The 21,975-nt window shown below is 50.1% G+C and overlaps 7 protein-coding genes across 7 annotated transcripts; 4 read left to right on the forward strand and 3 right to left on the reverse strand.

Annotated features, from left to right (window-relative positions):
- Positions 1-1,439: 1,439 nt before the first annotated feature.
- N7468_007610 (transcription factor domain-containing protein) lies at positions 1,440-3,947 on the forward strand (the record flags this gene model as incomplete). The annotated part of the gene is made up of 3 exons (XM_058476906.1): positions 1,440-2,767; positions 2,829-3,467; positions 3,527-3,947. 3 exons carry the CDS (start codon positions 1,440-1,442, stop codon positions 3,945-3,947), a joined length of 2,388 nt encoding a protein of 795 aa, XP_058329796.1.
- Positions 3,948-4,780: 833 nt separating this feature from the next.
- Positions 4,781-5,845, forward strand: N7468_007611 (autophagy-related protein 27; the record flags this gene model as incomplete). Its single annotated transcript, XM_058476907.1, has 3 exons — positions 4,781-5,018; positions 5,131-5,560; positions 5,650-5,845. The coding sequence occupies 3 exons, from the start codon at positions 4,781-4,783 to the stop codon at positions 5,843-5,845; spliced, it is 864 nt and encodes a 287-aa protein (XP_058329797.1).
- Positions 5,846-7,149: 1,304 nt separating this feature from the next.
- On the reverse strand, positions 7,150-8,781 carry N7468_007612 (uncharacterized protein; the record flags this gene model as incomplete). Its single annotated transcript, XM_058476908.1, has 4 exons — positions 7,150-7,293; positions 7,382-8,188; positions 8,443-8,625; positions 8,719-8,781. The coding sequence occupies 4 exons, from the start codon at positions 8,779-8,781 to the stop codon at positions 7,150-7,152; spliced, it is 1,197 nt and encodes a 398-aa protein (XP_058329798.1).
- Positions 8,782-13,266: 4,485 nt separating this feature from the next.
- On the forward strand, positions 13,267-14,529 carry N7468_007613 (uncharacterized protein; the record flags this gene model as incomplete). Its single annotated transcript, XM_058476909.1, has 1 exon — positions 13,267-14,529. The coding sequence occupies one exon, from the start codon at positions 13,267-13,269 to the stop codon at positions 14,527-14,529; it is 1,263 nt and encodes a 420-aa protein (XP_058329799.1).
- An 857-nt stretch (positions 14,530-15,386) lies between these two features.
- On the reverse strand, positions 15,387-15,605 carry N7468_007614 (uncharacterized protein; the record flags this gene model as incomplete). Its single annotated transcript, XM_058476910.1, has 1 exon — positions 15,387-15,605. One exon carries the CDS (start codon positions 15,603-15,605, stop codon positions 15,387-15,389), a length of 219 nt encoding a protein of 72 aa, XP_058329800.1.
- A 187-nt stretch (positions 15,606-15,792) lies between these two features.
- On the reverse strand, positions 15,793-16,032 carry N7468_007615 (uncharacterized protein; the record flags this gene model as incomplete). The annotated part of the gene is made up of 1 exon (XM_058476911.1): positions 15,793-16,032. The coding sequence occupies one exon, from the start codon at positions 16,030-16,032 to the stop codon at positions 15,793-15,795; it is 240 nt and encodes a 79-aa protein (XP_058329801.1).
- Positions 16,033-19,815: 3,783 nt separating this feature from the next.
- On the forward strand, positions 19,816-21,155 carry N7468_007616 (RelA/SpoT; the record flags this gene model as incomplete). Its single annotated transcript, XM_058476912.1, has 2 exons — positions 19,816-20,932; positions 21,010-21,155. 2 exons carry the CDS (start codon positions 19,816-19,818, stop codon positions 21,153-21,155), a joined length of 1,263 nt encoding a protein of 420 aa, XP_058329802.1.
- Positions 21,156-21,975: the final 820 nt, after the last annotated feature.

Genomic DNA, 21,975 nt, shown 5'->3' on the forward strand with positions numbered 1-21,975 from the left:
GAGCCCTGCTTAGAAGATGTTTTGTAAATTTAGCAGTGCTTATTCACTGTCAATCAAGTAATATTCTTAATCCTTTAGCGCAGGAAATACAGGGCAATTGCTGCCATCTTCAAGCTCAATGGTCAGAATTATACTCGTCAGAATTCCACCGACCCAAACTGTCGGGGCTGAACTCGGATTATGGCCCGCGCAAAGCGTCATTTCGGCTGAAGATACCTAAATTCTAAAATCCAATCCCGGCCTCTCCACGATTTGACAATACGATCCTTCGTAAACGGTGGCCCCAACCCTCGTGAGTTCCATGTTGGATTGCTCCTTGGCCATTGTCGATCTGGTTCCTTCGGCTCGCGCTTCTCTGCTCCCTTTCCCCTTTCTTTGGGGGTTTTTTTTTTTTTTTCTTTCCTTTTCTCTTTGTTCCCGAATAGCACGTCCCTTAGTCCGAAAGTGCTAAATTAGAATTTACTAATTTATTAAAATTTATGATTATTATTTTTTTTTTTCTTTTTTAACCACTGAATACTACCCTTTTGGGGGGGGCAAAGTTCTCGACTGTGTACTGATTAGCACTGCTTTTCCTGATCCCCCGGGTCCCTCTCTTTGGATTTCCTTGCTCTTATTCATCGTTTCCGCGGACCTTACCATTCTGCAGGACCAGAGCTTGGTTTCGTCTATTTTCAGCCCTGGGGCATTTCTCTTTTGCCTCCTCTGGTTTCCCTCCCTCTCTCCCGTCCGGCATTTGCGAGAGGCCAGGAACACACGACCAATTATCTTCCAATCTAGCAATTTGGATCGTCTCCCGTCACAAGATTCTTCGATCTTCATTCGTCTCTCATTCGCCGCAATCTGCCCCAACCTCGGCATTCTCTACTCCACGCCATTCCCCCGATTTGACATACGTCTACACGACGTGGCTTGCTTCTTCCCCTTCTGACCCTTGTTTTCTACTACTACCTCCCCTCCCTACAATTGCCCTTCTGATTTCGTGATTTTATGGGGAGGGTTCTTTTTTTTTTTCTGTAACCATCCCGCCATCCCGGTACTTCGGCTCCTCCCCCCCCGTGGTCCTCTATATTCTATCTTTTTTTTTTTGTCTTGCCATCAGTATGGCCGCATGGAGTCGGCCATTTTGCTTCGAATGAAAATCATTCCTCCTGGTTTACTGTTTGGGATTCCAAGCGGTGGAAAGGGTCTGGAATTTTCCTCGTGGCGATAGCGCCTATTTTGTCCCGCACGTTCTTATCCGCTAGGATCTTTTCGTCGCGGCTTGTTGCCTGCTTCATCTAGCTGGATTCAGCAGGTATCATCGTTCCTGGCTCCGGTGGCGATTTTCGCACATATCTCTCAGATTATCCCATCTGAGGCTCTCCCTCTCCCTCCTATCGTTCGGTGGGTACTTGGGGGGGCGCCTTGGATTCTAGATCCCATACTCTTCGGTCGAGATGAATCCCCTGCCCTATCGCGCCGGGGCTTCAAACCCAAATGGAGGCTATGAACTGCCCCGGGTACAGTCTGTGACTTCGGGTGCCTTTCCTCCAGCCCCCGGAGCTTTGCTGTCGGCCCCGCCTAGTAGACCGGACAGTGGGATGCGCATGTCTCATCCATTACAGCCCATGCCGCAGCCTCCGGGCCAGCCTGTACATCAAGGCCCGCCGCAGCAGCCTATTACTCCAGCTGGCGGTCCGTCGACGTCTCCCTTTTCGCGATTCTATGAATCGGCTTCGGGATCGCCGGCTGATAGTGGGCTTCCAGATGCGCCGCCATACGGAAATCCGGGCATATACCAAACCAGTCCGGTCGGCCACGGCCAGCCCACGCAGACTCAGCTGCAAAAGAGAGCATACAGACAACGCAGAAAAGACCCCAGCTGCGATGCGTGCCGGGAGCGCAAAGTGAAATGCGATGCGTCGGAATCGAGTAGCTGCACCGAATGCAACAATCGCAGAGTCCGGTGCCAGTTCACCAAGGAAACCAATCGGCGCATGTCGTCTATTAAACAGGTACAGGACATGGAGCGACAGGTTCACAGTTTGAAGCGCGAGTTGCAACAGGCCCGGTCAGGTGCGATGCGCCCCGAGCCCATGATGGAACTGGACGACGGGAGCGGCAATCAACCCCAGATTAAGCTCCCTGGGATCGAGTACAAGCCATCGCGAAGGCCTAAAGCACCCCTCACCCAGGATCTCTCGAGTGTGCGCAAAAACCTGCGGGAGCATGGCCGTCACATTCTCCAACTACCAGCGCCATATCAGCAAACGGGCCCGCCTGCTGTCGTCGAAAGTGATAGTCCGGCGCTGCCGCCGAAAGATACGGCAGACCATCTCATGGCTCAATATTTCAATTGCATTCATTCTGTCCTCCCCATTATTCACTGGCCGACGTTCACGGCGGAATATGAGCAGGTTTACCGGTCGGGCACCTTGGTTGGCATGTCAAAGGAGTGGGCGGGGGTTCTGTTTGGAGTCTTTGCCTGTGGCGCGATTCATACGTTTGAACCGAATCGGGAGGAAAAGGGCAAAGAGTTCTTGCGCATTTCATGTTCGGTCATTGATATCTGGCAAGATACTTTCAACTTGGATCGGGCTCGAGCCTCATTGTTGGTCAGCCTGTTTCTCTACGAGATTAACTCAAAATCTGCTAGCTGGGTCTGGATTGGAACCGCGGTCCGTGTGGCCCAAGAGATCGGTCTGCATGTTGACTCGGGGCCTTGGTCTGCGGTGGAGGCTGAAATGCGGAAACGCCTCTGGTGGTGTCTCTATGCCTGGGATCGGTATGTGTTCTCCTAGCCGATAACTTTGTCTCCCCTTGTACTGATCGTCTTTTCCCTCTAGAATACTTGCTCTCGAAATGGGGAAACCGGTCTTGATCGATGACCAAGACTGCGAAGTGGATCTTCCCTGCCCCGTGGAAGACCAGTATATCACGGAGGATGGCATCATACCCAGTGGCCAGCAGACCACGCCACTACTTGCCACGATCCACGTTGTTCGCTCTCTGGGCCAGTTAACTCGAACCCTGCGTTTCACCACTCTCAGCCGCGCAACCCTCGAGACCTTTGAAAGACACTTCAACACCTGCCTAGGAACCTTCCCTCTCTATCTCCACCCTCAGTCCGACGAGGAACTCGACCCCCGCTCCCTGGCGCCCATCATCTATCTACAAAACGCACGCCTACTCCTCCACCGTCACAACATCTCTCCTTACTGTCAACATGTCGATCGATCGAATGCGATCGACTATTGCGTAACAATCGCCCTCGACACCGCCAGGGTAATATCCCGCTGCATGTACCCGGAAGACTCTGTTAGCACATCTCGAATTGCCGCTACTTCACCGGCGTCAAGATTCGCCAACCGCGGCCCTGGCGACTGGCGCACGTTATTCGCATCATGCGCTGGAACGCTTCTCTGTACACACATCTGGCGCTGTGCGCTTTTTTTCTCTTCCGCCAAGAGTTCGCCGCGGCGCTGGTATGCGCCCAAGCTTCTGCTGCGGTCGGTAGTGGCCGATCAATCAACTTGGCATGTAGTCGCTATCTCGCATTCTTCCTCCGTGCGCTCCTCGACCGCTTCCACCAACGCGACCTGGATCTCCTTGATCAAGACGAAGAAATGATGGCCTACGTGTCTGGTGATATGCAGGGAACCAGCGACGGCAGCTGGGTCTGGCAAGGAAGCGAGACGGGCTCGCAGCTTGAATCGATGTCTCAGAATTCGTCAGGGCAGGGCTTCTCAGAGTCCACGGATTCTCCTGATAAGATCTGCGACTGGATCCAGAGCACCATCCAAGAACTCATCGAGAAACAGCGGCGCGACCAAGAACGTCGTGACCATGCTCCGCTACCACCGCTCGAGCCGTCTATGCTTCATCCTGAATCGACCGCCTCCGATACCACGGACGGGCGGTCGCCTCTTGCTCCGTCGCGAATGGATATCGCCAGTCTCATCTGAAACATAAAACCACGACGGCTCACGAAAAATCCGTCATGCTATTTTTGTATACGTCCACGTCCATGCCCACCCCATTTATATGTAAGCGATATGTAGCATTAACTTGAACTTAATTCGAAGCTTGAGACGAACACCCAATTCGGGTCTGTCTTCTATCGGGTCATTCCTGTCATTGAGCCAGCGCAGTTCGATTTGCATACCAGTATTTTGACAGTGCTGACCTAGTCCGGAGATGTACGTCATTGGCTCTGCTGCTCCCGGCATCTGGGAAATGGAGTCCCGAGTAAAAGACCAGATGGCTGGAAGACTTCCAGACCAGGTCCTCCGTGCGCCCTTCCAAGTAGAATCCAAGAAGACAAGAGATGAGGCATGAGGTAGTCAACGTTTATTGACTATGTTTGTAAACGGTTACTCTGACTCCAGGGCTGGAAGCCTATATAGTCAAATTGATTTCCCTTTTGATCGAAGACACAAAATCTCTTGAGCAAAGAAAACTACAGCACCGCCATAAGGACGATCTCAAAAGGTTTCATTTGCCTAGTGTCATCAAGGTTGCGTGTTTTGTGCTGCCTTGGGGAGATGCCTTGGGGAGATCGCAGTTCAAGCCGCCTACGGAGAAACAGATCTCCGCAACCACTCCCACCGTCATCTTGCGACCCGAACACACACGACCGTCAAACGGTTTCTCCCACCACAACCCAGTCACTCATTTAATCCTTTATCGTAGATCCTCGATTCTTCTCTTTTTCCACGGGCTTTCGAGCTCCCCTACCAAGAGAATCCCTCCAGCTTGCGCCCTTCCCTCCGCAGAAGACGTCACAAACATCGCCGCCATGCGAATACAATCCAGCCAGACCACCTTCCTCCTTTCCGCCCTCCTGCCCACCTTAGCATCAGCGGGCACCTTTGACTGTGGCAAGATCAAGGTGAACAGCAACACTTACGACTTCCTGCCGCTGGGAGGCGTCCACGAGATCTCCCACGTTAGCAACGGGAACGAGACCAGCGGCTATGTCACCAACACCACATATTTGATCGATATCTGCGCTCCGTTAGGGAAATTTGCTAGTCGTCCGGAAGGGAAATGCGACCCCTCTAAAAACAGTGCGTATCTCTGAGTCGGGCTGGTCTGGTAATACTCGATGCTAATTTCTCTTCTTTCGACCAGTCTGCGGCTTCGTAGATAAACACCCGCAGGACGGAAACGGCGATGAGCGATGGGGTTATTCGGTTGCCGGAGTGGAATCGGGCGAAGGTGCCAAGGAGCCCGAGCTCAAGCTGCTGAAAGAGGTCAATGAGGACCTGCAGGGTCTGCGCCTGAAGATAGCTGGCGGCAAATACCGCAGCAGCGTGGAGGCGAAGGAGAAAGCCGCAGCCGCCGTCATCGATTTCAAATGTGACCCGGATCGGTCTGGATTGGAGGGTATCACCACCGTCAAGAACAATGGGGAAAAGCGTCGGAGGGCCGAGGGTGACGAGTCCTCGACAGACCCGAGTCTGACATTCAAGAGCTTCGCACCGGATGACGATGACACGTATATTCTGAAGCTGGACTGGCGTACTCGCGTCGCCTGCGACAACTTCCAGAGCGGCAAAGAAAGCAGTTCCAACTCGTGGGGTTTTTTCACTTGGTTGATTATTATGTGAGTGGTCCACGGTTCAAGCAAATCGGGCTTTCTGTCGCTAATACACTCGGATCCAGTGTTTTTCTCGGTGTCGCCGCCTACCTGATTTTCGGCTCGTGGCTCAACTACAACCGCTATGGCGCCCGGGGCTGGGACCTGCTCCCCCACGGCGATACCCTCCGCGATGTTCCATATATCTTCCAGGACTGGTTCCGTCGTGTCGTGAACACAGTTCAAGGCGGCGGGACGAGGGGTGGGTACAGTGCGGTCTAGTGGCTTTGCTGCTATGTATTCTGACGTAGTATCTCTTTGTTGATCTGAAGTCTCTTTCAATTGTGTCTTGGCATTGAGATTTCATTGTTCCGAACTTGTAGCTTATATGTGCTTTGGAGTGACGAGTTATTGGCGCTAGATTTGAATTATATTGGATAGTCGCTGGACAACCATCAATGTGAACTGTACGAATGTTACCGCTTCAATCTAAATGAATGTCTGGACTGTTTCAACTATCTGCACTCATCAGCGAGGCTGGTCCTTAGGAACACCGAGGAATTAGCGAGGAAGAACAGTGCACTATTTAACCAATTGCTTTCTGAGCGTGGTGTGGCTTTCTCGAGTCTATTGTTCAAGTTACGGCAGGTATTCACCAAATGTTCTTTACGTTGGATTATCGTACCAAGATGACCGCACACTGCGTCCAAGCGTGGGGTTGCAACTTGAATAGTTTGACTTTCTCCGTAATCCTCCTCCCCGGTAGACATCTTGCCCCCGGTTGCTGGTGCGCTGTATATTTCCGGACGGAATCAGGCCGAAAATCAGATCTCCAAATATTTAGAGTACTGTTCTATCAGGGTTGAATTTACAGATTGTGTACAAGGTCGACTATAGTGGAAAGCCGCAGTCGTGCAATCCTTGTATGCTGGAAGAGGTTCCGGGGTTCAACATAGAGCAACCATCTAATTGTGAATTGCTAGATTTAGGTTCCTGTACTCCATACTTGCCGGCAGGACTTTCACTAAGTTTATGAATTGCCATCATGAAAGAACAAAATGCAAGGGGAAGTACATCGTATTCGACTATAAACATTCAGCTAGCGGGGATATCCCTCCACATACAACAAAATGCAACGATGGGACATGCGTAGCAGGCTCGAGCAAGAAGGCCACAGAATACTTTAGAGAAAAAGGCACAAAGCAGCAAGAAACAATAAAGTCGGTGAAGCAAGATCATCAGCACGAACCAATCCCCATGAAGTGGCCGACCCCATGGTGGTGCAAGGAAGCACGCGAGACGGGTGGAGATGGCGCCATCGAGACTAAATCATACTCATCGATGATCACCCATGCCGACCCCCAGAACTCGTACGTCGGGACAAGTGCAGGGATCCTGGTAAAACCTTGGAAACAAGTCTGCAGAATTAAAAATGCCGCTTTGCACCCGTTTCCCCCGGAAAATGCCCCTTTCCTTGTTTTCTCCTCCCTTCCTCCCACATTCTCCCCCAATCCTCCCACTATATTTGGGCTGCCAATGGCACTTCCTGGAAGATAAGATGGCCCTTATTATCACTGCCCCGGGTTCTAAACTCGAATGGCAAACTGCTTGAGGTGCAAGTAGTCGGCCATGCAGGCGTCGACAGTTTGGCGGATCAAAGCAGCGCCCTTGGGCCCATACTTCTCACGCCATTCGATGTCGAACTGCTCCTCGGACTTGGGTTCACGTTGCTAAGAATCTGATGTTAGCAGAACAACTCCTTCAAGCTCCCGACCCAATCTCCTCCCCTGGCGGAGCAGGAAAGACTCTAAAGCTTACATGAGTTCTTGCCACCAGCCCCTTGGACTCGATAGCATCGTTGTGGAAGCCACGCCACTTCTCAAAGTTCTCACATGCGAACGCATAGTCCTCCTCGGTATCCCACTCCAGCATGGCAGGGGAATACGGCAGCCCAACACTACGACAGAACTGCTCGATCGTCGCCGCCGGCGAATCAAGCATGTCGTCAGCATCGACCACGCACACCTCGTTGATCGTCGCCTGATCCTCCTTGGACCCCGGCGCAGGCGAGAGATCCGGCCGCGTACAGACACGGGGACCGACTAACCCCTCCTGGCGGAGGTAATCGAAGTGCCTACGCAGCTCATTGTACCCGGCCTCCAGCGGGTCAAAGTTATAGAACCCTGTCACCGTGTCCAGTGGAGGGATCGTGCACCGGTAGTACGACGGGATACTATAATGCGGGTCCCGGATAAGGAAGGCCCAGTGGAACTGGGCCTGGATCTCCCGCGGCATCACCGTCGGGTTACCTGGTTCTGCGGGCGTGCAGAATGGGAGGGGTGGGTTGGTGGGCACCCGGTCGCGATTCTCGCGGATTGCGGTCTCATCGCTCGGGGTGCCGTTCACCTCGCCGTTGGTGCCATTTGGAGCGGCTCCGTTTGGCGAGGTGGAGTGGCCGTTGGCGTGGGTGCCGTTGACACCATTCACGCCATTGGCCGGGGAATGGCTGGTGGACTCGGTGCCGACGCCGCGCTTCAGACGTCGCAGCGACGGGGCAATGCTTGCTGGCTTCCCTTCCTGCGGGAGAAGGTATGAGTCGATATCTTTGATGAAGACTCGCTTGCCCTGGGTTGATGGTAAGTTTTCCGCTCGGTAACTATGGGTTCTGAGTGAGGGACCAAGAGATTTTGAACGTCATGATTTTGAACGTCATTCAGGGGGTAACTCCCGACTTCTCGAGCTATGCTCGTACATGATCAGAGCTTGCACGCCCTGGCTTGGGCGTATTCTTACGAGGAGAATGGCTTTTCTTTTCATACAAAGATGGAAAAGAGTGTTGGAAGGTTTTGTGAGAGAAAGGCTGTATGAGAGATACATACCTCGGAGCCTTCATGCTCTAGTCTGTCCAGCACAGTACGGTAAGTTGACTTGCTAAACCCACTATCTATGCGACCCTGAGGGTCATCCATGAAGCGAGAAGCCAATCGCTCTGGACCGTAGTACCAGGCGTCACCGAAGGGTTCATGCACACATTGAATCGTGGCACGCTGGGTCATAAATACCTATAGAGGTTTTGGTCAATATCACATAATATTCAAGTAGAAACCCTTTCAGATCCAAGTTTCCTCGTACAGAACGCTGGGGGTCTGACATACTCGTTCAAAAGCGGTAGAGCAGGCGCGGGGGTGCGTCGCTACGTAGATCGGCTTGGTAGACATGATATCCCACGTGAATGACGATCACGAGAATACAGAATAAGGTCTCTTGGTTCGGCAAGGGACCCAGTAGAGACCAAATAGATGGAAATGCGAAATAAACTCGTGGAGCAGCTGAGCCACAGAACAATCAAAAGCTTGAATGCCGGAATATCAGGGAGAAGAGGAAAGGGACCGCCGAGATCGCCTGAAGAACAGACAGCCTCCCCGTGGGCTATTAACGCGAGAGGTTGAAAATGATTTCACAAGCGGACTCGATGGCGCAACCGGGTAGGTAACTAAGCACCTTTTATAAGATGACTGTGCTGGAGGGGAAGCAACCTGCTCTCTGATTTGGTTTCGAGGAGAGGGAAAAAATGGGGATATACGAGAGGAGTAGGCGAATGAGAGAGGGGGAAAAAAGAAAACAAAAAAAGTCCCCTCCAGGGCGGCTGTCCCGAGCGATTACTGTCGAATGATCGTTTCTGTTTGGCCACCCATGGATTCTACATTTGCGAACGGAGTACGGCTCGGCGTGTGTCCACTTCCAAGGTGGACTTTCCAAGATTAGGCATTCCAGGATTTCAACAGATCAGAGCTGGGTCAGAGCTCAAGATGGGGTTGAACCGGTGTAGCTGCCATTGAAAAGCCATGATCTTCCTCGATATCCGACTCTTCGGCATCATTCTTGCGGCATGGACCATTTAATCCCTCATGGATTGATACTCCCAAAGTTTCACGGGCCCGTTCTCTGCCATCTTCCATCCCGGAGGGGCCTAGAGGCAATAAAGCCTAGCCCATGGGCGGCAGCTAACTACTGCTTAGCTGCGTCTGCGAAGGGGGGGCAACCCCGTCGATCAGAAGCTGGTAGATTCTCAGTCTCCCCCTTCTGGAGTAAAGCAGCCCCGCTGCGGCCAACCCTCTTCCGCTTCTATTTTTTCGCGAGTGTACGACCCGGAGTCACTCGAGCAAAAACTCTACTGTTTCGTGACTCTACCATGGCCAATGGGGCCTCTGCTTGTGGGCAGCTGGAGGGGTTCGATCTCCGGGTCTCGACTCGCCCGGCTCGAATGCTCCAGCTACAAAGCCCACCTTGTGTCCACTGGTACCCACGCGTGGGGAATCTCCTTCAGACCCGCTCTCATCTCCGCGACTTTACTCGATGGATTCTGACATCCCCTCTTTGCGCCGAGGCTCTCTACCCCATCGAGGGGCGAATTCATTCCTTTGCCAATTCAAGTTTCTTTGCCCCTTTACGCCACCGTTTTTTTTTTTCGCACCTCGCGTGCTGTTTTCTTCGTTCCTTGTGCTTTGCCGAGTTCTCACGAGTTTTCCCGGATAGTCGAGGTCTGATCCCGGCTTCATTGTAACATCTTCGGTCACGCCTGACGTCATGAATCATAGATGACATTCTCTTATAGGCCCAGATTCTGGAGAAGTGCGCTCCGAGGCAAAACGTCGGCTATAGGATTCTAATCTTAGCAGAGCATGGTATCGTTCGCACATATGCCCTGCAGACACCGAGTCTTGGGGCTTGTAATCCTTGTAGTCTGGTGAGGGTCCATGCTGTCCTCAGCGGCATCCGCGGCTCGTTTGTAATGGCTTCCGGGGTCAAAGCAGCATGCACTGTTTCCTCCAAAAGGTTCATCGCGAAGACTAGGTAGGAGACAAGAAGGCTCTTACCAATCGCGGCTCCTGCGCAGGAACCAGCATCTGATCATCAACGCGGGGAAAGCTGCTGCCTTTACGTGCAGCAATTGACCTCGGGACTCGGACGCCTGCTGACTCATCTTTTATTAGTAAGGATAGACGCCTTGTGAATCGGGAAGCAATATGTTTTCTGCTCAGCAACCTTCGAAAGCCCTGATCTGCCGCATGATTCAGGGCTCCATCCATGGATTTTTGCACTCCAAAGGCTCCTTACCTGTACATATAGCTCTAGTCATACATTGTGACTTGGCATTCACAAGCTTGCTTCCAAGAGCACAGTCTATGTCAAGACTTTCATCCCATCTCAAAAGCGTTGTAACTCACAGCTCTATCAGAACTGGGAAACGATTGACCCGCAGTTGCTCCATGACGTTATAAGAATGAAAACAACAATCTCCTTCGATTCAAGTGGGCGTGGTCGACCAAAGAATATGATGCTGGGCATCTTTGACCGGGGTGCCTCATGGTAATTCACTTGGGGCTCTCTCAGTTGTCGGATTCCAACGTTACATTTGGGCTTGGATCAAGATTAAGGCATAGCCAGACAATTTCGCTAGGAAAATCCTGGCTCACCGTAAGTTTCAAGTAAGTTCGCTGGCTGAAGCCTGAGAAGCCACCACATGGTTCACACCCGTCACACCTACATATCAGAGAGCCTCGGACGAACCACGTGGCTCCTACGAATCGGTTTGCTGTGGGAAACATTTGGAATTAATGACGCTTGTCGCATGGCTCTGGCAACCTGATCGTCGTTGGCTTCGGCCTAAATCAAGTCAGTGCGCTTGCATCTCCTGGGATTTAGTGAGTCGACTCAAGAAACCTGTTCTGTAAGCGCGCAGGCATTGAAGACGGGATTGGTCGTATCATGGGGCTATTTCCTAGTCGGACAGGGGGTTAGATAGATACCTGCTCTACGGCTGGACGGGATTACCCGCTTGACAAATATGATGTCAAAGCTTCATAAAAAGAAAATCTTATGCCCTGCAGGCTAATCATCCAATGGAATGGCTTGAAGTACCGAGTACGGTCAGAGGAAGTATGGAATTATTGGGTACTGCAGTACCGTTTCCTCGAGTGACAACTAGTTACGTCCAAGAATGGCTATGCGAAGAGTATGAGCCCGGCTGAAGCCCTCCCAATCTCTGCTGAGTTTACAGGGAAAATTCCAGCCAAGCGCAATCGACTACGAAGAAGATCGTTGAAAATCCATCAAGCAATGGTTTCTACGGACTCTCTTATATGAAGAATTGGGTATCGGCCCGATTTCACCTCAAGATCTTGGTATCATGACAATGCATCTAGAGACTCATTCTATGGAACGTCTTTCATGCTGAGGCTGACGTGTAAGGATATAATTTGCACAACTACATAGAAATGTTCCAGACTGGAATACTGGCGAATTCATCTATGGCCAAACAAACGAACAAAACTACTACCATTCAAAGCGCCGCCAGCCAGGAAATAACCGAGACCCCGGCCAGTGTCTAGTACTAGCATATTGCAAGTTGTGGTCACCGTGCCCAAGCAACTCGGAAGCCCTTGGAAATGCCGCAGGTGGGGGAAAGAAGGAAAGAGAGTCATGGGAATGCACTTTCTTGGAGCCTTGCAGAGAAGACAAACAATACTAGCCAAGCAGATGCGCCGATCTTCAGGTTTCTGATGCATACTGCAAGAGACCTGGTTAGATCTTGCTGCAAGGTTGAACATTTTACTCTCTCTACGCTAGCATGGCGACTGGCTAGAGACTACTGGATTTCCCCGCACCATGTACTCGTCTGTACCAGTTCAAGTTACTGAGCCTCCTCTCCACCTAGGAGGCTTTCCAAGTATATCTAGTTATTTCTGTTCGAGTTGCAAGAAATCACGCTAGCGGTTGGACAACAGTCACAATACTAATAGTAGGATTCTTGTTTTTGGGAAATGTCGGATGAGGTCTCATGATTAGGGTTTGTAGTGATAGGTTCGAGGCTGTCTTCAATGGACTAATTTGCCACATCCCAACTTCTCAGGATTCCTAATTTCTTCTTTTCTTTCCTTTTTTTGGGGGGGACTGTTACATCAAAAGAATCTGCACTATTCATTGGATTGGCTGTCGAACTACAAGGGCATCTAGTCTCTGCTTAGGGTCGAAAGGGAGATACAATATCATTGTTCGTTCTTCACCCGGGTTGTTGGGCACTAGTAACATTGACTTGGTACAATAAATATCATTCGTTGAAGATTGGCGCTGCGTTGCGTGGACCAATGAGAACTTTTTCAGGATGCGCGTTTGGGAGGTTGGGTATAGATGCTCACTCGGCGAGTCATGCAGAGGAGGGGCATCTGAATCAATAGATCGGTACTTTCTCACCGCGAACGGCTCTTCATCCTGTGTCTGACTTGCATGAACTGGCCTGTGCTGCCTGTCAAATAGGGCAACCCCAGCGAATAGCCTCACACCCTATTTCTGCATGACGCCAGTCCCTACGATATACCAGACTAACTGAATGATCCGGGGCATTTGAGATGTTGGTTACCGCTTTTTTCTCCCATCCAGGATGTTGGAAAGGCCATACCGACTTTTCATTGCCCTTGTCTTCTCCTCTCATTGGAAGACAGGTAAGAGTACGTCCTGATATGGCTCCTGATATACTTGCCCTCGAGGCTCATAGACAAATTATAAATACTGTCTTCATTCCCAGACCCCTTCATCATCCAAGGAGCGTATATTATCATTCCTAGGATCTTGTGAAGATCATTCAAAACACGAGAAAGTTGAAAAACCATCTCCACACAAAACGACTCGCAAAGTCCAGAAAAATGGCACTTCCGGATCGTATGAGGGTGGTGCCTATCAGACGTCCTGCTACATTCAAGTCTCAAGAAACTGTGGACCGATATAAAGAAAACCGCCATCTTTATGCCAAAATTGCTCTGAATGCGGAAGAACTTTGCACCCAAGAGCTCCAAGACCGAGACATCTCCCATACGATATGGCATGGGACTATGGAGCCCGACCAGCTTCATTCTATTCTTCAAGCTTCAAGCCATGAAACCGATGCTACGACTCCGCGTCATCCGCTGCGCTATGTTCAGAATCTGATAATCGTCAATATATCTCTTCCGAGAAAGGTCGAACTCGAAGACTACGATATCGAGAGAATCCACACGTTCTTTCAAGTTAAAAAATCTTTTGAAAGCATCATACAAGTGCCACCACCACAGTGCCAAACGGAAGACGAGATTTCTTCCAAAAATGACTGGTACCGTGCAGTATTCTGCCGAGCAACACTTAAACAAGAAAGTATAGCTCGATTGGGGAAACCCGACGGTCTGCTGAGTTGGATCGATATCCGAGTGCGAAGCTACAGAGAGGACCCTTTCACGACGCCTGATGATGTTAACAAGTTTCTCTGCGAATGGCTCCAAGAGCATCAGAGACTCCGCACCGGAAACAGGTGGCCCTCGCTGGAAGTAGGGCCAAGTTGGCTCCTCCTAAGGTTTTTGACTTTGCTTAATCAGAACAGTCCCTACTACCTCGATAAGCTGCTTTGCGATCTTATGTATCAGCCTGAGGCGGACAAAAAGGCAGAAAAAGCAGCAAGAACTTACTCCAGGGATTTCAGCATTGTCATCTATCTAATAGATAATTGGTTTCTTGTACGAAAAGAGCGTCAGCAAAATCAATCGCATTCTTGGAACGAAACACTCCCAAACAAAATCCGGAGAATGCAGGCTACTTTGGCGTGCATGTACCATCTATTCTATCATTGGCCTTTGGACCTTGCTGCGCCCGTGAACATGCGGCCTCTTTGCGTCGGGGCAAAATTACTTTCCCAAGACGAGTTCGATAACAGTATCCAACTGGAAAACTTGCAAATAGAGGAAAGCCATCGCAAAGTCATTGAGGACCTCTGGACATGGTTCACAGGCCCCAAAATAATACGACAGGTGCTATTGGCCTTTGAATTGTCTCAATATGAGACCATTACAGCGGACGAGACTCTTTGGTCCCAGTCTCTGAAACAGATAGCCTTCAGTTTGCGACTATTGTGGCCTTTCCCCGGAGAGGAAACTCCCTGAATTCGGGGAGTAAGGCTGCACTAGCCATCGAGATGGGCCGACGCAGAGATATGGGGGATATTCAAGTTGGATTCGCTTCTTTACTCAGAATGAATTTGGAATTTTTCTTTCCCCAACATATCCCAAATGAATTAAATTCCTCCCTCGTTTTGAGACGGCTCCTTTGGCGTAGGGATGGTGTTGGATGCCTTTTGCTTTGTAGAGAGATTCGCGATTCACGATCTCGATCGGTCCGCCGATCCTCACTAGCTCGACGCCACATCCCAACATTTGGGACGCTGAAAATCGACCTATCACATAGAGAGGAAATACCACGCCACAAGGGAGAGGGTTCTTTCTATAAAAAAAAGAAACAAGGAAAAAAAGAAATGAACGTATGGACCATTTGAACCTGGTAGGACCAAATGCCAAGCTTGTCGTGGACTCGGGTGGAGGATTGAACTAGTAGAGATAATTCTCCGGTTCGTCGGTCCCTGAAGAAAGATGGATAGAAAAAATCTGTCAACGAGGCTGTCACGGGGTCTCCACATCCGGTTCAGCAGCATTACAAAGTACCGAGTACCCAAGCAGCGGTTCAGCTAGGCGACCGGTCATAATGAACGAGCAATAGCGACCGCGCATCCGAACATGTAAACCAAGAATACCCTGAATCGTTTCAGCGTAGGGGAGCGACGAAAGCGACCTGTGCAAAGCTTGTTGGTTCGAAAGAACGCAGTTGATTCATTTCAGAGATCGGGAGGAGCGAATGAGCAATGGATCTAGCTTGCCCAAGAACCGCGACCGCAGGACTTTTGCTTATCAGAGAGGGATCCGTTAGTTACGTGAGAGTCGATTATTTCCTTGAAAGCAAACCCGACTCATGGAAAGAGGCCCCACCCCTGTGCTTGGGAGCTTTGTCCCTTCCCCCCTCCCCTTTTCAAGCAGTTGCAACGTTCTCCCATCTGAGGTTGCTTGGATTCTTCTGGTGTTGGCTCGTTTTCGGGTGGTTGTTCCCCCATGCGAGTCTGATAGAAGATATGCCAAGCGAGGGTAGCGTCACGGCTCAGCCGGAAGAACCGGAAGAGCCGGTGGTCCATGGTAAGTCTAATAATCCTTGTCGGTGCCCAGGTACAACCAGGAACCCCTCCGACTTGAATTTTTGAACTGTCTCCTGACATTCTTCGTTGATTAGAGCGAGTTCTCCACGAATGTCTCTTCTATTCCCGAGTGTTTATAGGCCGTCGCTTTTCGGGGTTGACAAAATCTGAGTCAGAATTCATCAACTTATTCATGGACTTCATAGCATATCTTCAGGAGCAGGCAAAATTGGGCATAGAGGACTGGATTGCGGAAGATTCGCCCATTCTCTTTGAATTCTGGATATATCTTGGCACGGTCCACAATGGCGGCGGGTGGAGGATCGATTTCATCAACCTCAAGCGTCAGTGGAACCTCTTCAAAGACAGCCCCCTTCGGGGGTTTGAAAGTAAGTGAATCTGCCGGCAGTGAGTAGTAGTTTCCCATCAAGAGTTCGGATACTTACTGCTTCTAGGCTGTTCCAAGTCACTTGACCCTTTTTACAGAGAGCAGCTGTCCAAGTTCCGGCCCCCGGCATATGGTCGCCCACGGTAAAGATTGGGTGTACATAATCGGAAGCCTAGAGCCGGGGCCTGCTGTCGTGAATTCTGAGATTGGTTGTTGGCTCCAGATAAGACGACAATCAGGCACGGTTGTCGGAGGAATGGTTCGTCTAGAGAATAGGATATCGACGGCTTAGCCGAAGACTTTCATCACGAAGGTAGGACTGAGAAGAAGTGAGAAATCAAAAAGGAGTGCCCAGGACACAGAAGATCCATCTTTGCTTAGGGCAAGATCACATGCAAGGGCCCACGTTTTCAAGGAGTTCCACACCTTGAGTCAGGGCTTACCGATCAAACTCGGAACCGATCAGATGCGACTGAGCGTACTCGAACACGGACGATTTAATTACATGCATGAAGCAGGCTGCGTACACTAGGGTGTAGTGGGTCGGTCTCTAAGTGGATGATAAATTGTATCACGTTTCAGCAGTCACCAATCACTTTGGGTAGCATGGGGCCGCAGAACGCAGATGTACCGCTAAGTCACAGTACGATTCTACGGGTAGCGGAAGGCCCGGTTAAGATCACCCATCCCCCTACACATGGTTCTGGTAGTTCGTATGGTGGAAGTCTTATCTTCGTTATTGATTCAATCCCATTATATCAGGGCTCTAGGTTCCATACGCTACTAGTAGTCGGAACAAATAGTTCAAGTTGGTCTGGTTGCCCCCATTCGCCTCCGCATATGATCCGTCTACGTACAAGGGCTCCACGAAGAGATTCTTCCATGCTTGCTAGTCTATCGGCGGGAGCTAGTAACTAACTAGTACATCAGAGTCCACCAGCTTACGGGTGGACTTCAATTGGATGGGCATATCACTACGGTGGCTCGTCAGTGGGTTGCTCGTTCGAGTTCGACCAGATGCCATCAGCTGTTCAAACTCATGTCCAAATTCAACACGTAGCTTTAAGGATGCTCGAGACCTCAAAAAAGCCAAGTGTTCCGATAGGTTAAGCCGATATAGCACGTATTATGCTACCTATCAGTAGCTTGCATCAAGTGCAATCATACGTAGGTATGTTCGTGTGTCCACGGATTGTCACCAGCACCGACTCTCACTAGCGAATTTAGATAGATTCCTCATCCAGCGGGGAGCAAAATAGTAAACGGAACCTGAAGTCACGGTGCGCTGCGTATCCGATATTGGAAGTAAATAAATAGCATAGACGTACTGCACTATTGGACATTGCTAGGATGAGCGACTTAGAGAAGATGACTTGGAAAAGACTCTGGAAAAAAAAATACGCGGCCATTGTACTATGTATTCAAAAGGAAAGTTGAATATTTCCTAGCACCATGACGAGATCCCCCTTGCCGGGTACCCACCTCATGCATGAAACCCTAGCCAGTGGTGCGGACTGGTTGTAACCCTGCCGGGTACCGAGTACGTGTATTCATCGCGGTTCCAACGGCTTCGATTCACCGTCCTCTTGTTATCTAGAAACTTGGTCCTAGTAAGTGGCTAAGTCTGAACGTGGCTAAGTCTGAACGTGGCTTAAAGGCTCGCACCAAGGCCTCAAAAAGGCATGTCTGAGGCCCTGTCTCAATATGGGCCCTGTTTATGTTTTGGGCTGCCTCGGGATACATGGGGCGGGAAATTACAGGCATTCTCCCTCATGAACGAATGGGGTCTCCTCGTTACCTAACTAGACAAGCCAAATATGGCGCTGATTAGACCCTCTTCGGCATGGGGAGAACCCAGATGCGCAGTATTGCATTGGACATGAGCCTATCACCACCTCTCTTTCCCGTTCCAATATCCCTTACAAATTAGTGAAAGTCAACAAGGGATATGAATGGCTGTAATCTTGTTTCTTTTTTTTTTCTCTCGTCACACGGCTCGAAGCATTCCAAGATGTGACAAGACGAACACGTCCGGTCCATGTGATAGGGGGGCTCAATTCTGCGAGTTTCCTAGTAGTCCTTGGCTCCCCATATGTTCCGGGCGACCTAACTTTTCACTGGCTCTTCTGATAACCGTTGTGCGGCTTCGCCCTTTGCACGCCGCGAAGAGAGCATCACGTGTCTAATCATCATATACTTCAACTTATCGACCTTCCTGGTTTTCCTCTCTCCTTCTAAGGTGGTCTATTTAGTTTCCCTTGTTTCGTGGCTTCTCTAACTGCTTCACCTGAAACCCTCGCGCAATCTCTGCAGATGGCGCTTGCAACCTGATTGTCGTTGGCTTCGGCCTAAAATCAAGTCAGTGCGCTTGCATCTCCTGGAGTGTATCAGGATGTTGGGCCCCAAAATGCCTCTATCAAGATTGGCCTCACCTTTTACCAGGCTCATACATCATGCAGTGGCTGGACAGGAAGTCCCTGAGCCTGGGGCTGAATCATGTCGGATAGGACGGTACATCGGAAACTGCATCGCCGGGCTGACGGGCCCGTCCACTTTGACAAATACCTCCAATGATGTCAAGCATACATGGGGCGCCATGTTGGCAAATCTAATGGCCCAATAAAGCGTTGTAAAGTACAGAGCAGGGCCAGAAGAGCCTCAAGTGATTGGGCGCGAAGGTCCCCCCCCGGGGCTGGATTGATTCTGACTCTTTGATTGTTCAATTATTCCCTCTCTTATCGTGAATTAATTGCCCGGGCATTATTTCCCAATCGTCGGCAGTATTCTGGTTTTCTCCACCCAGCGGGTTGACCTTATGCATACCAGTCCTACGAACGGCCGGCGGCGACAGTTCGTCTTTCCCCGCTTTTCATATACCCATTAGATGTACCGTCCTCAGGTCTCTATCTTTGTATTTCATACAGATCTACTGTCTCATGGTCTGAAGTCTCTAGCCACCGAAGACAGCTGGGAGGCTCATTTTGCATATCGGGGCCGTGATCTCAAGTCATCTTGATAGGACAGCCACATCAGGGCGAACCCTCCTGACGCCAAAATCAAGTTTGTTCACAAGTATTTCCACAGAATCAGATCGGCCTACCGTATTTTACCACGAATATCAATCGTCGAACTTTAGCCAGATTGCAAAATCTAGGACATCAGCCCAACCCGGTGCATACAAGGTCATTGTACTAGTATCCTATGTCTGTAGACTTCACCCGGGTTGGTGTTCACCACACTTGTGTCCTATTAGCGCCTACTTGCAGTCATTCCAACCAGGGGCTTACTTGCGTGGACAAATGAAATTCCGCCCCAGTCACACAACACACTACAATCATAATAAACTTGAAGCCCTAGAATCCTGAATTGATGGGCATCTTCTCCACCATGAGGCTGACATGCATGTACAGTTGCCTCGTGTGCTGTGCGCATCAGAATATCACAGCGAATGGCCTCCCTCCATCTCAGGGTACGAAACGAGAACCCCGGTCATTATGAGCGCCAACGGTCTGGGCATAGGATGGACGATCATTCCCTTGTATACCGCCTTTTCCTCGCGAATTATGATACATGGAATCGCAGCGGTCTCTTCTTGTATCTATGTACCTACGGTTTGTCGCGTGTTCCTGTGGTCCTCTGAGAGAAGTCTATAAATACTCGGACTGATCTTCAACAGACTGGCAACAAGTTCAAACCGAGGGGTCTCTCAAACTATACTTCAAAGTCACAAGTACTCAGCATACTGATACGCTCATCTCATTCTTTATTTATCATTCATTGCAGATCAGTGTTTTATTGATCTAAATACCCTATTTTCCCACCATGGCAGACGGTGCTAGGATTGACTTTGCTGCTCTATTTAGCAGCTATCGTTGGAGCTGTCAGGAATTCGAAAACAGTCTTCAGAGCATTCTTGAAAAATATGGGATAAAGTTCAGCATTCAGGCAAGCCAGAATGGCGATGGTCTTTACAGGGAGCTTCCAGGAATCGTTGCCTCTGAAGAAGATCCTATGCAGATTGCTCGCGAAATAATAACCGACCGCAAAAGCCTTCACTTGTACGTCTGTCGGCCTTCAGACCGAGGAAGACTTGCCAGTATCATTCGGCATGAGTTCTCAGTTGTCAGATTCACTCAGAGCTATACATACGATGATATTGGAGACTTGGGCTCTCATGCTTCCCAACGGGCATTCGATGCGTATTTCATCGCATTCAGAGCTCCGCAAAATCGTTATGGAGGATGCAAGCCTTGGAAAGGCCTCATGAAGGTTGAGGTTATCAGTGAGCCACCATGGACGCCTAGATTCCATGCTAGATCCACGGACACATCTGGTCCCAACGAGGACTTGGAGACATTCCAAGCCGAAGACAGAGACTTGGAAGAGGATCGTCAATTGCGGGGAGGCAACAGTTTCCAAGATGTCAGCCACGCGCTCACTCGCTTGGTCGCAAGAGACCCCTGGCTTTCGCAAAAGATACCAGGGTCAGCTGATGTTCTGGCAAGTTTCTTGAAGGTCCATAATACATATTCCCGGAAGTCTTTGTATGAAACATTGTCTCGATATCTTGATGTTGATTCGATGCGCGATACGTATTTGGAGCTGGAAAGGGAATACGATATGGATAACTTGCCTATCAGTATTTATATCTTGGACCGAATGCTCTTTGGAGAAAGCGAAAACCCCTCGCAAGTACCGGGGCCGGCCTATTCTGATGACTTGATCGATGAACCCCAGAACAAAAAGGAAGCTCATCTCTATAAGCTGAAAATCATTTTCAGTACTATTGCCTGGCTTGAGGCGCTATTTCCCGAGACGTACGACAAGCCGTTACGTGGTGCGAAATTCGATCCGAGTCTAGACGGACGTCTTAGAGGAATCTCGAATGGCTTGAGCAGCCCAAAACGGGAGGCTTCCTTGATGGCAAAGCAATGGCGGAGTGCGATGTCAATACTCTGAAGGAGTTCTGGGGGTGGCTCCATGATCGCGCCGAAGTGAGTCGACTACTTCGATTAGCTTTGGCGATTTCTAAGAACGGCTTGATCAAGGGCAGGAAAGATACATATGATCGGATACACGAACTAATCGATTCATTCAAGATGCCTCCGGGTGATATGCCTTCGGAACTATGGCCACCGTTGGGCCCTCGGGTTGAGGTGTAAAAGGTCCCAACTGAGCAACCTGGAAAGACAAGATTGAATTTGCCGTTTTCCAGTGTTCCACTCTGCCTCTCATGTTTCGTTAATTCATGTTTTTGCTTTTTTGGTCTGGTATTCATGTGATTTAAGCCATTTCTCTATAACAGAATGAGTACTAGCTGGTGTGCATTGGCGGGTATTATGATCGGCGTATTTTTGCTTCAATTATAATGTTAATCGTACGTTGGCCCTGTGGCTGTCGACACCTGCCACTGCCAGTGGCGGTGCAGATATCGCTGTCTCCAGGCTAGTTAGTTAGTTAGGACTAGCATATTAGTCACGCACACTCGCCTGTATGCAGCTTTAATGGCCTTAGACCGGGGTCATATACGGAGATAAATGATCCGGAATTAAATTTGATTGGGACGAATCGATCGGACAAACCGCCCCAGTTCTCTGATGACTCTTGCAGATCATTTTCAAATGGGTCCGACCCACCGCCGTGGTCTTGCCATCGGAAATTGTAAACCCAAGTTACGTACCAAAGACGCGGTACAATGGGCATACTGCGATATTGGGACTTGATCAAATCCGGATCGTACTTTTCCAAGAAAGCCTGAGAGGGGGAGAGTAAGTCATGCAGGGCCTAAATGCAAAATCGAACCTGTCAATCCCGCAAATTCACACTAGCTCCGTGGTTGGCTCCTTCCCAACAAAATCGAAAGCGACTTAGCCAATCGCAGCCGGGCGCCATCTACTCCAGAGCCGTGGGGTAGAGACTGTCAGCTATGGGGAGCCCAAAAGTCTCTTTGGGGTTGAGCTTAAGGGTCGGCGAACAATTGAG

The sequence above is a fragment of the Penicillium chermesinum genome (assembly GCF_028974085.1).
Source record: "Penicillium chermesinum strain IBT 19713 chromosome Unknown utg000005l:1.0-4115287.0:1.0-4118363.0, whole genome shotgun sequence".
Classification (NCBI taxonomy): domain Eukaryota; kingdom Fungi; phylum Ascomycota; class Eurotiomycetes; order Eurotiales; family Aspergillaceae; genus Penicillium; species Penicillium chermesinum.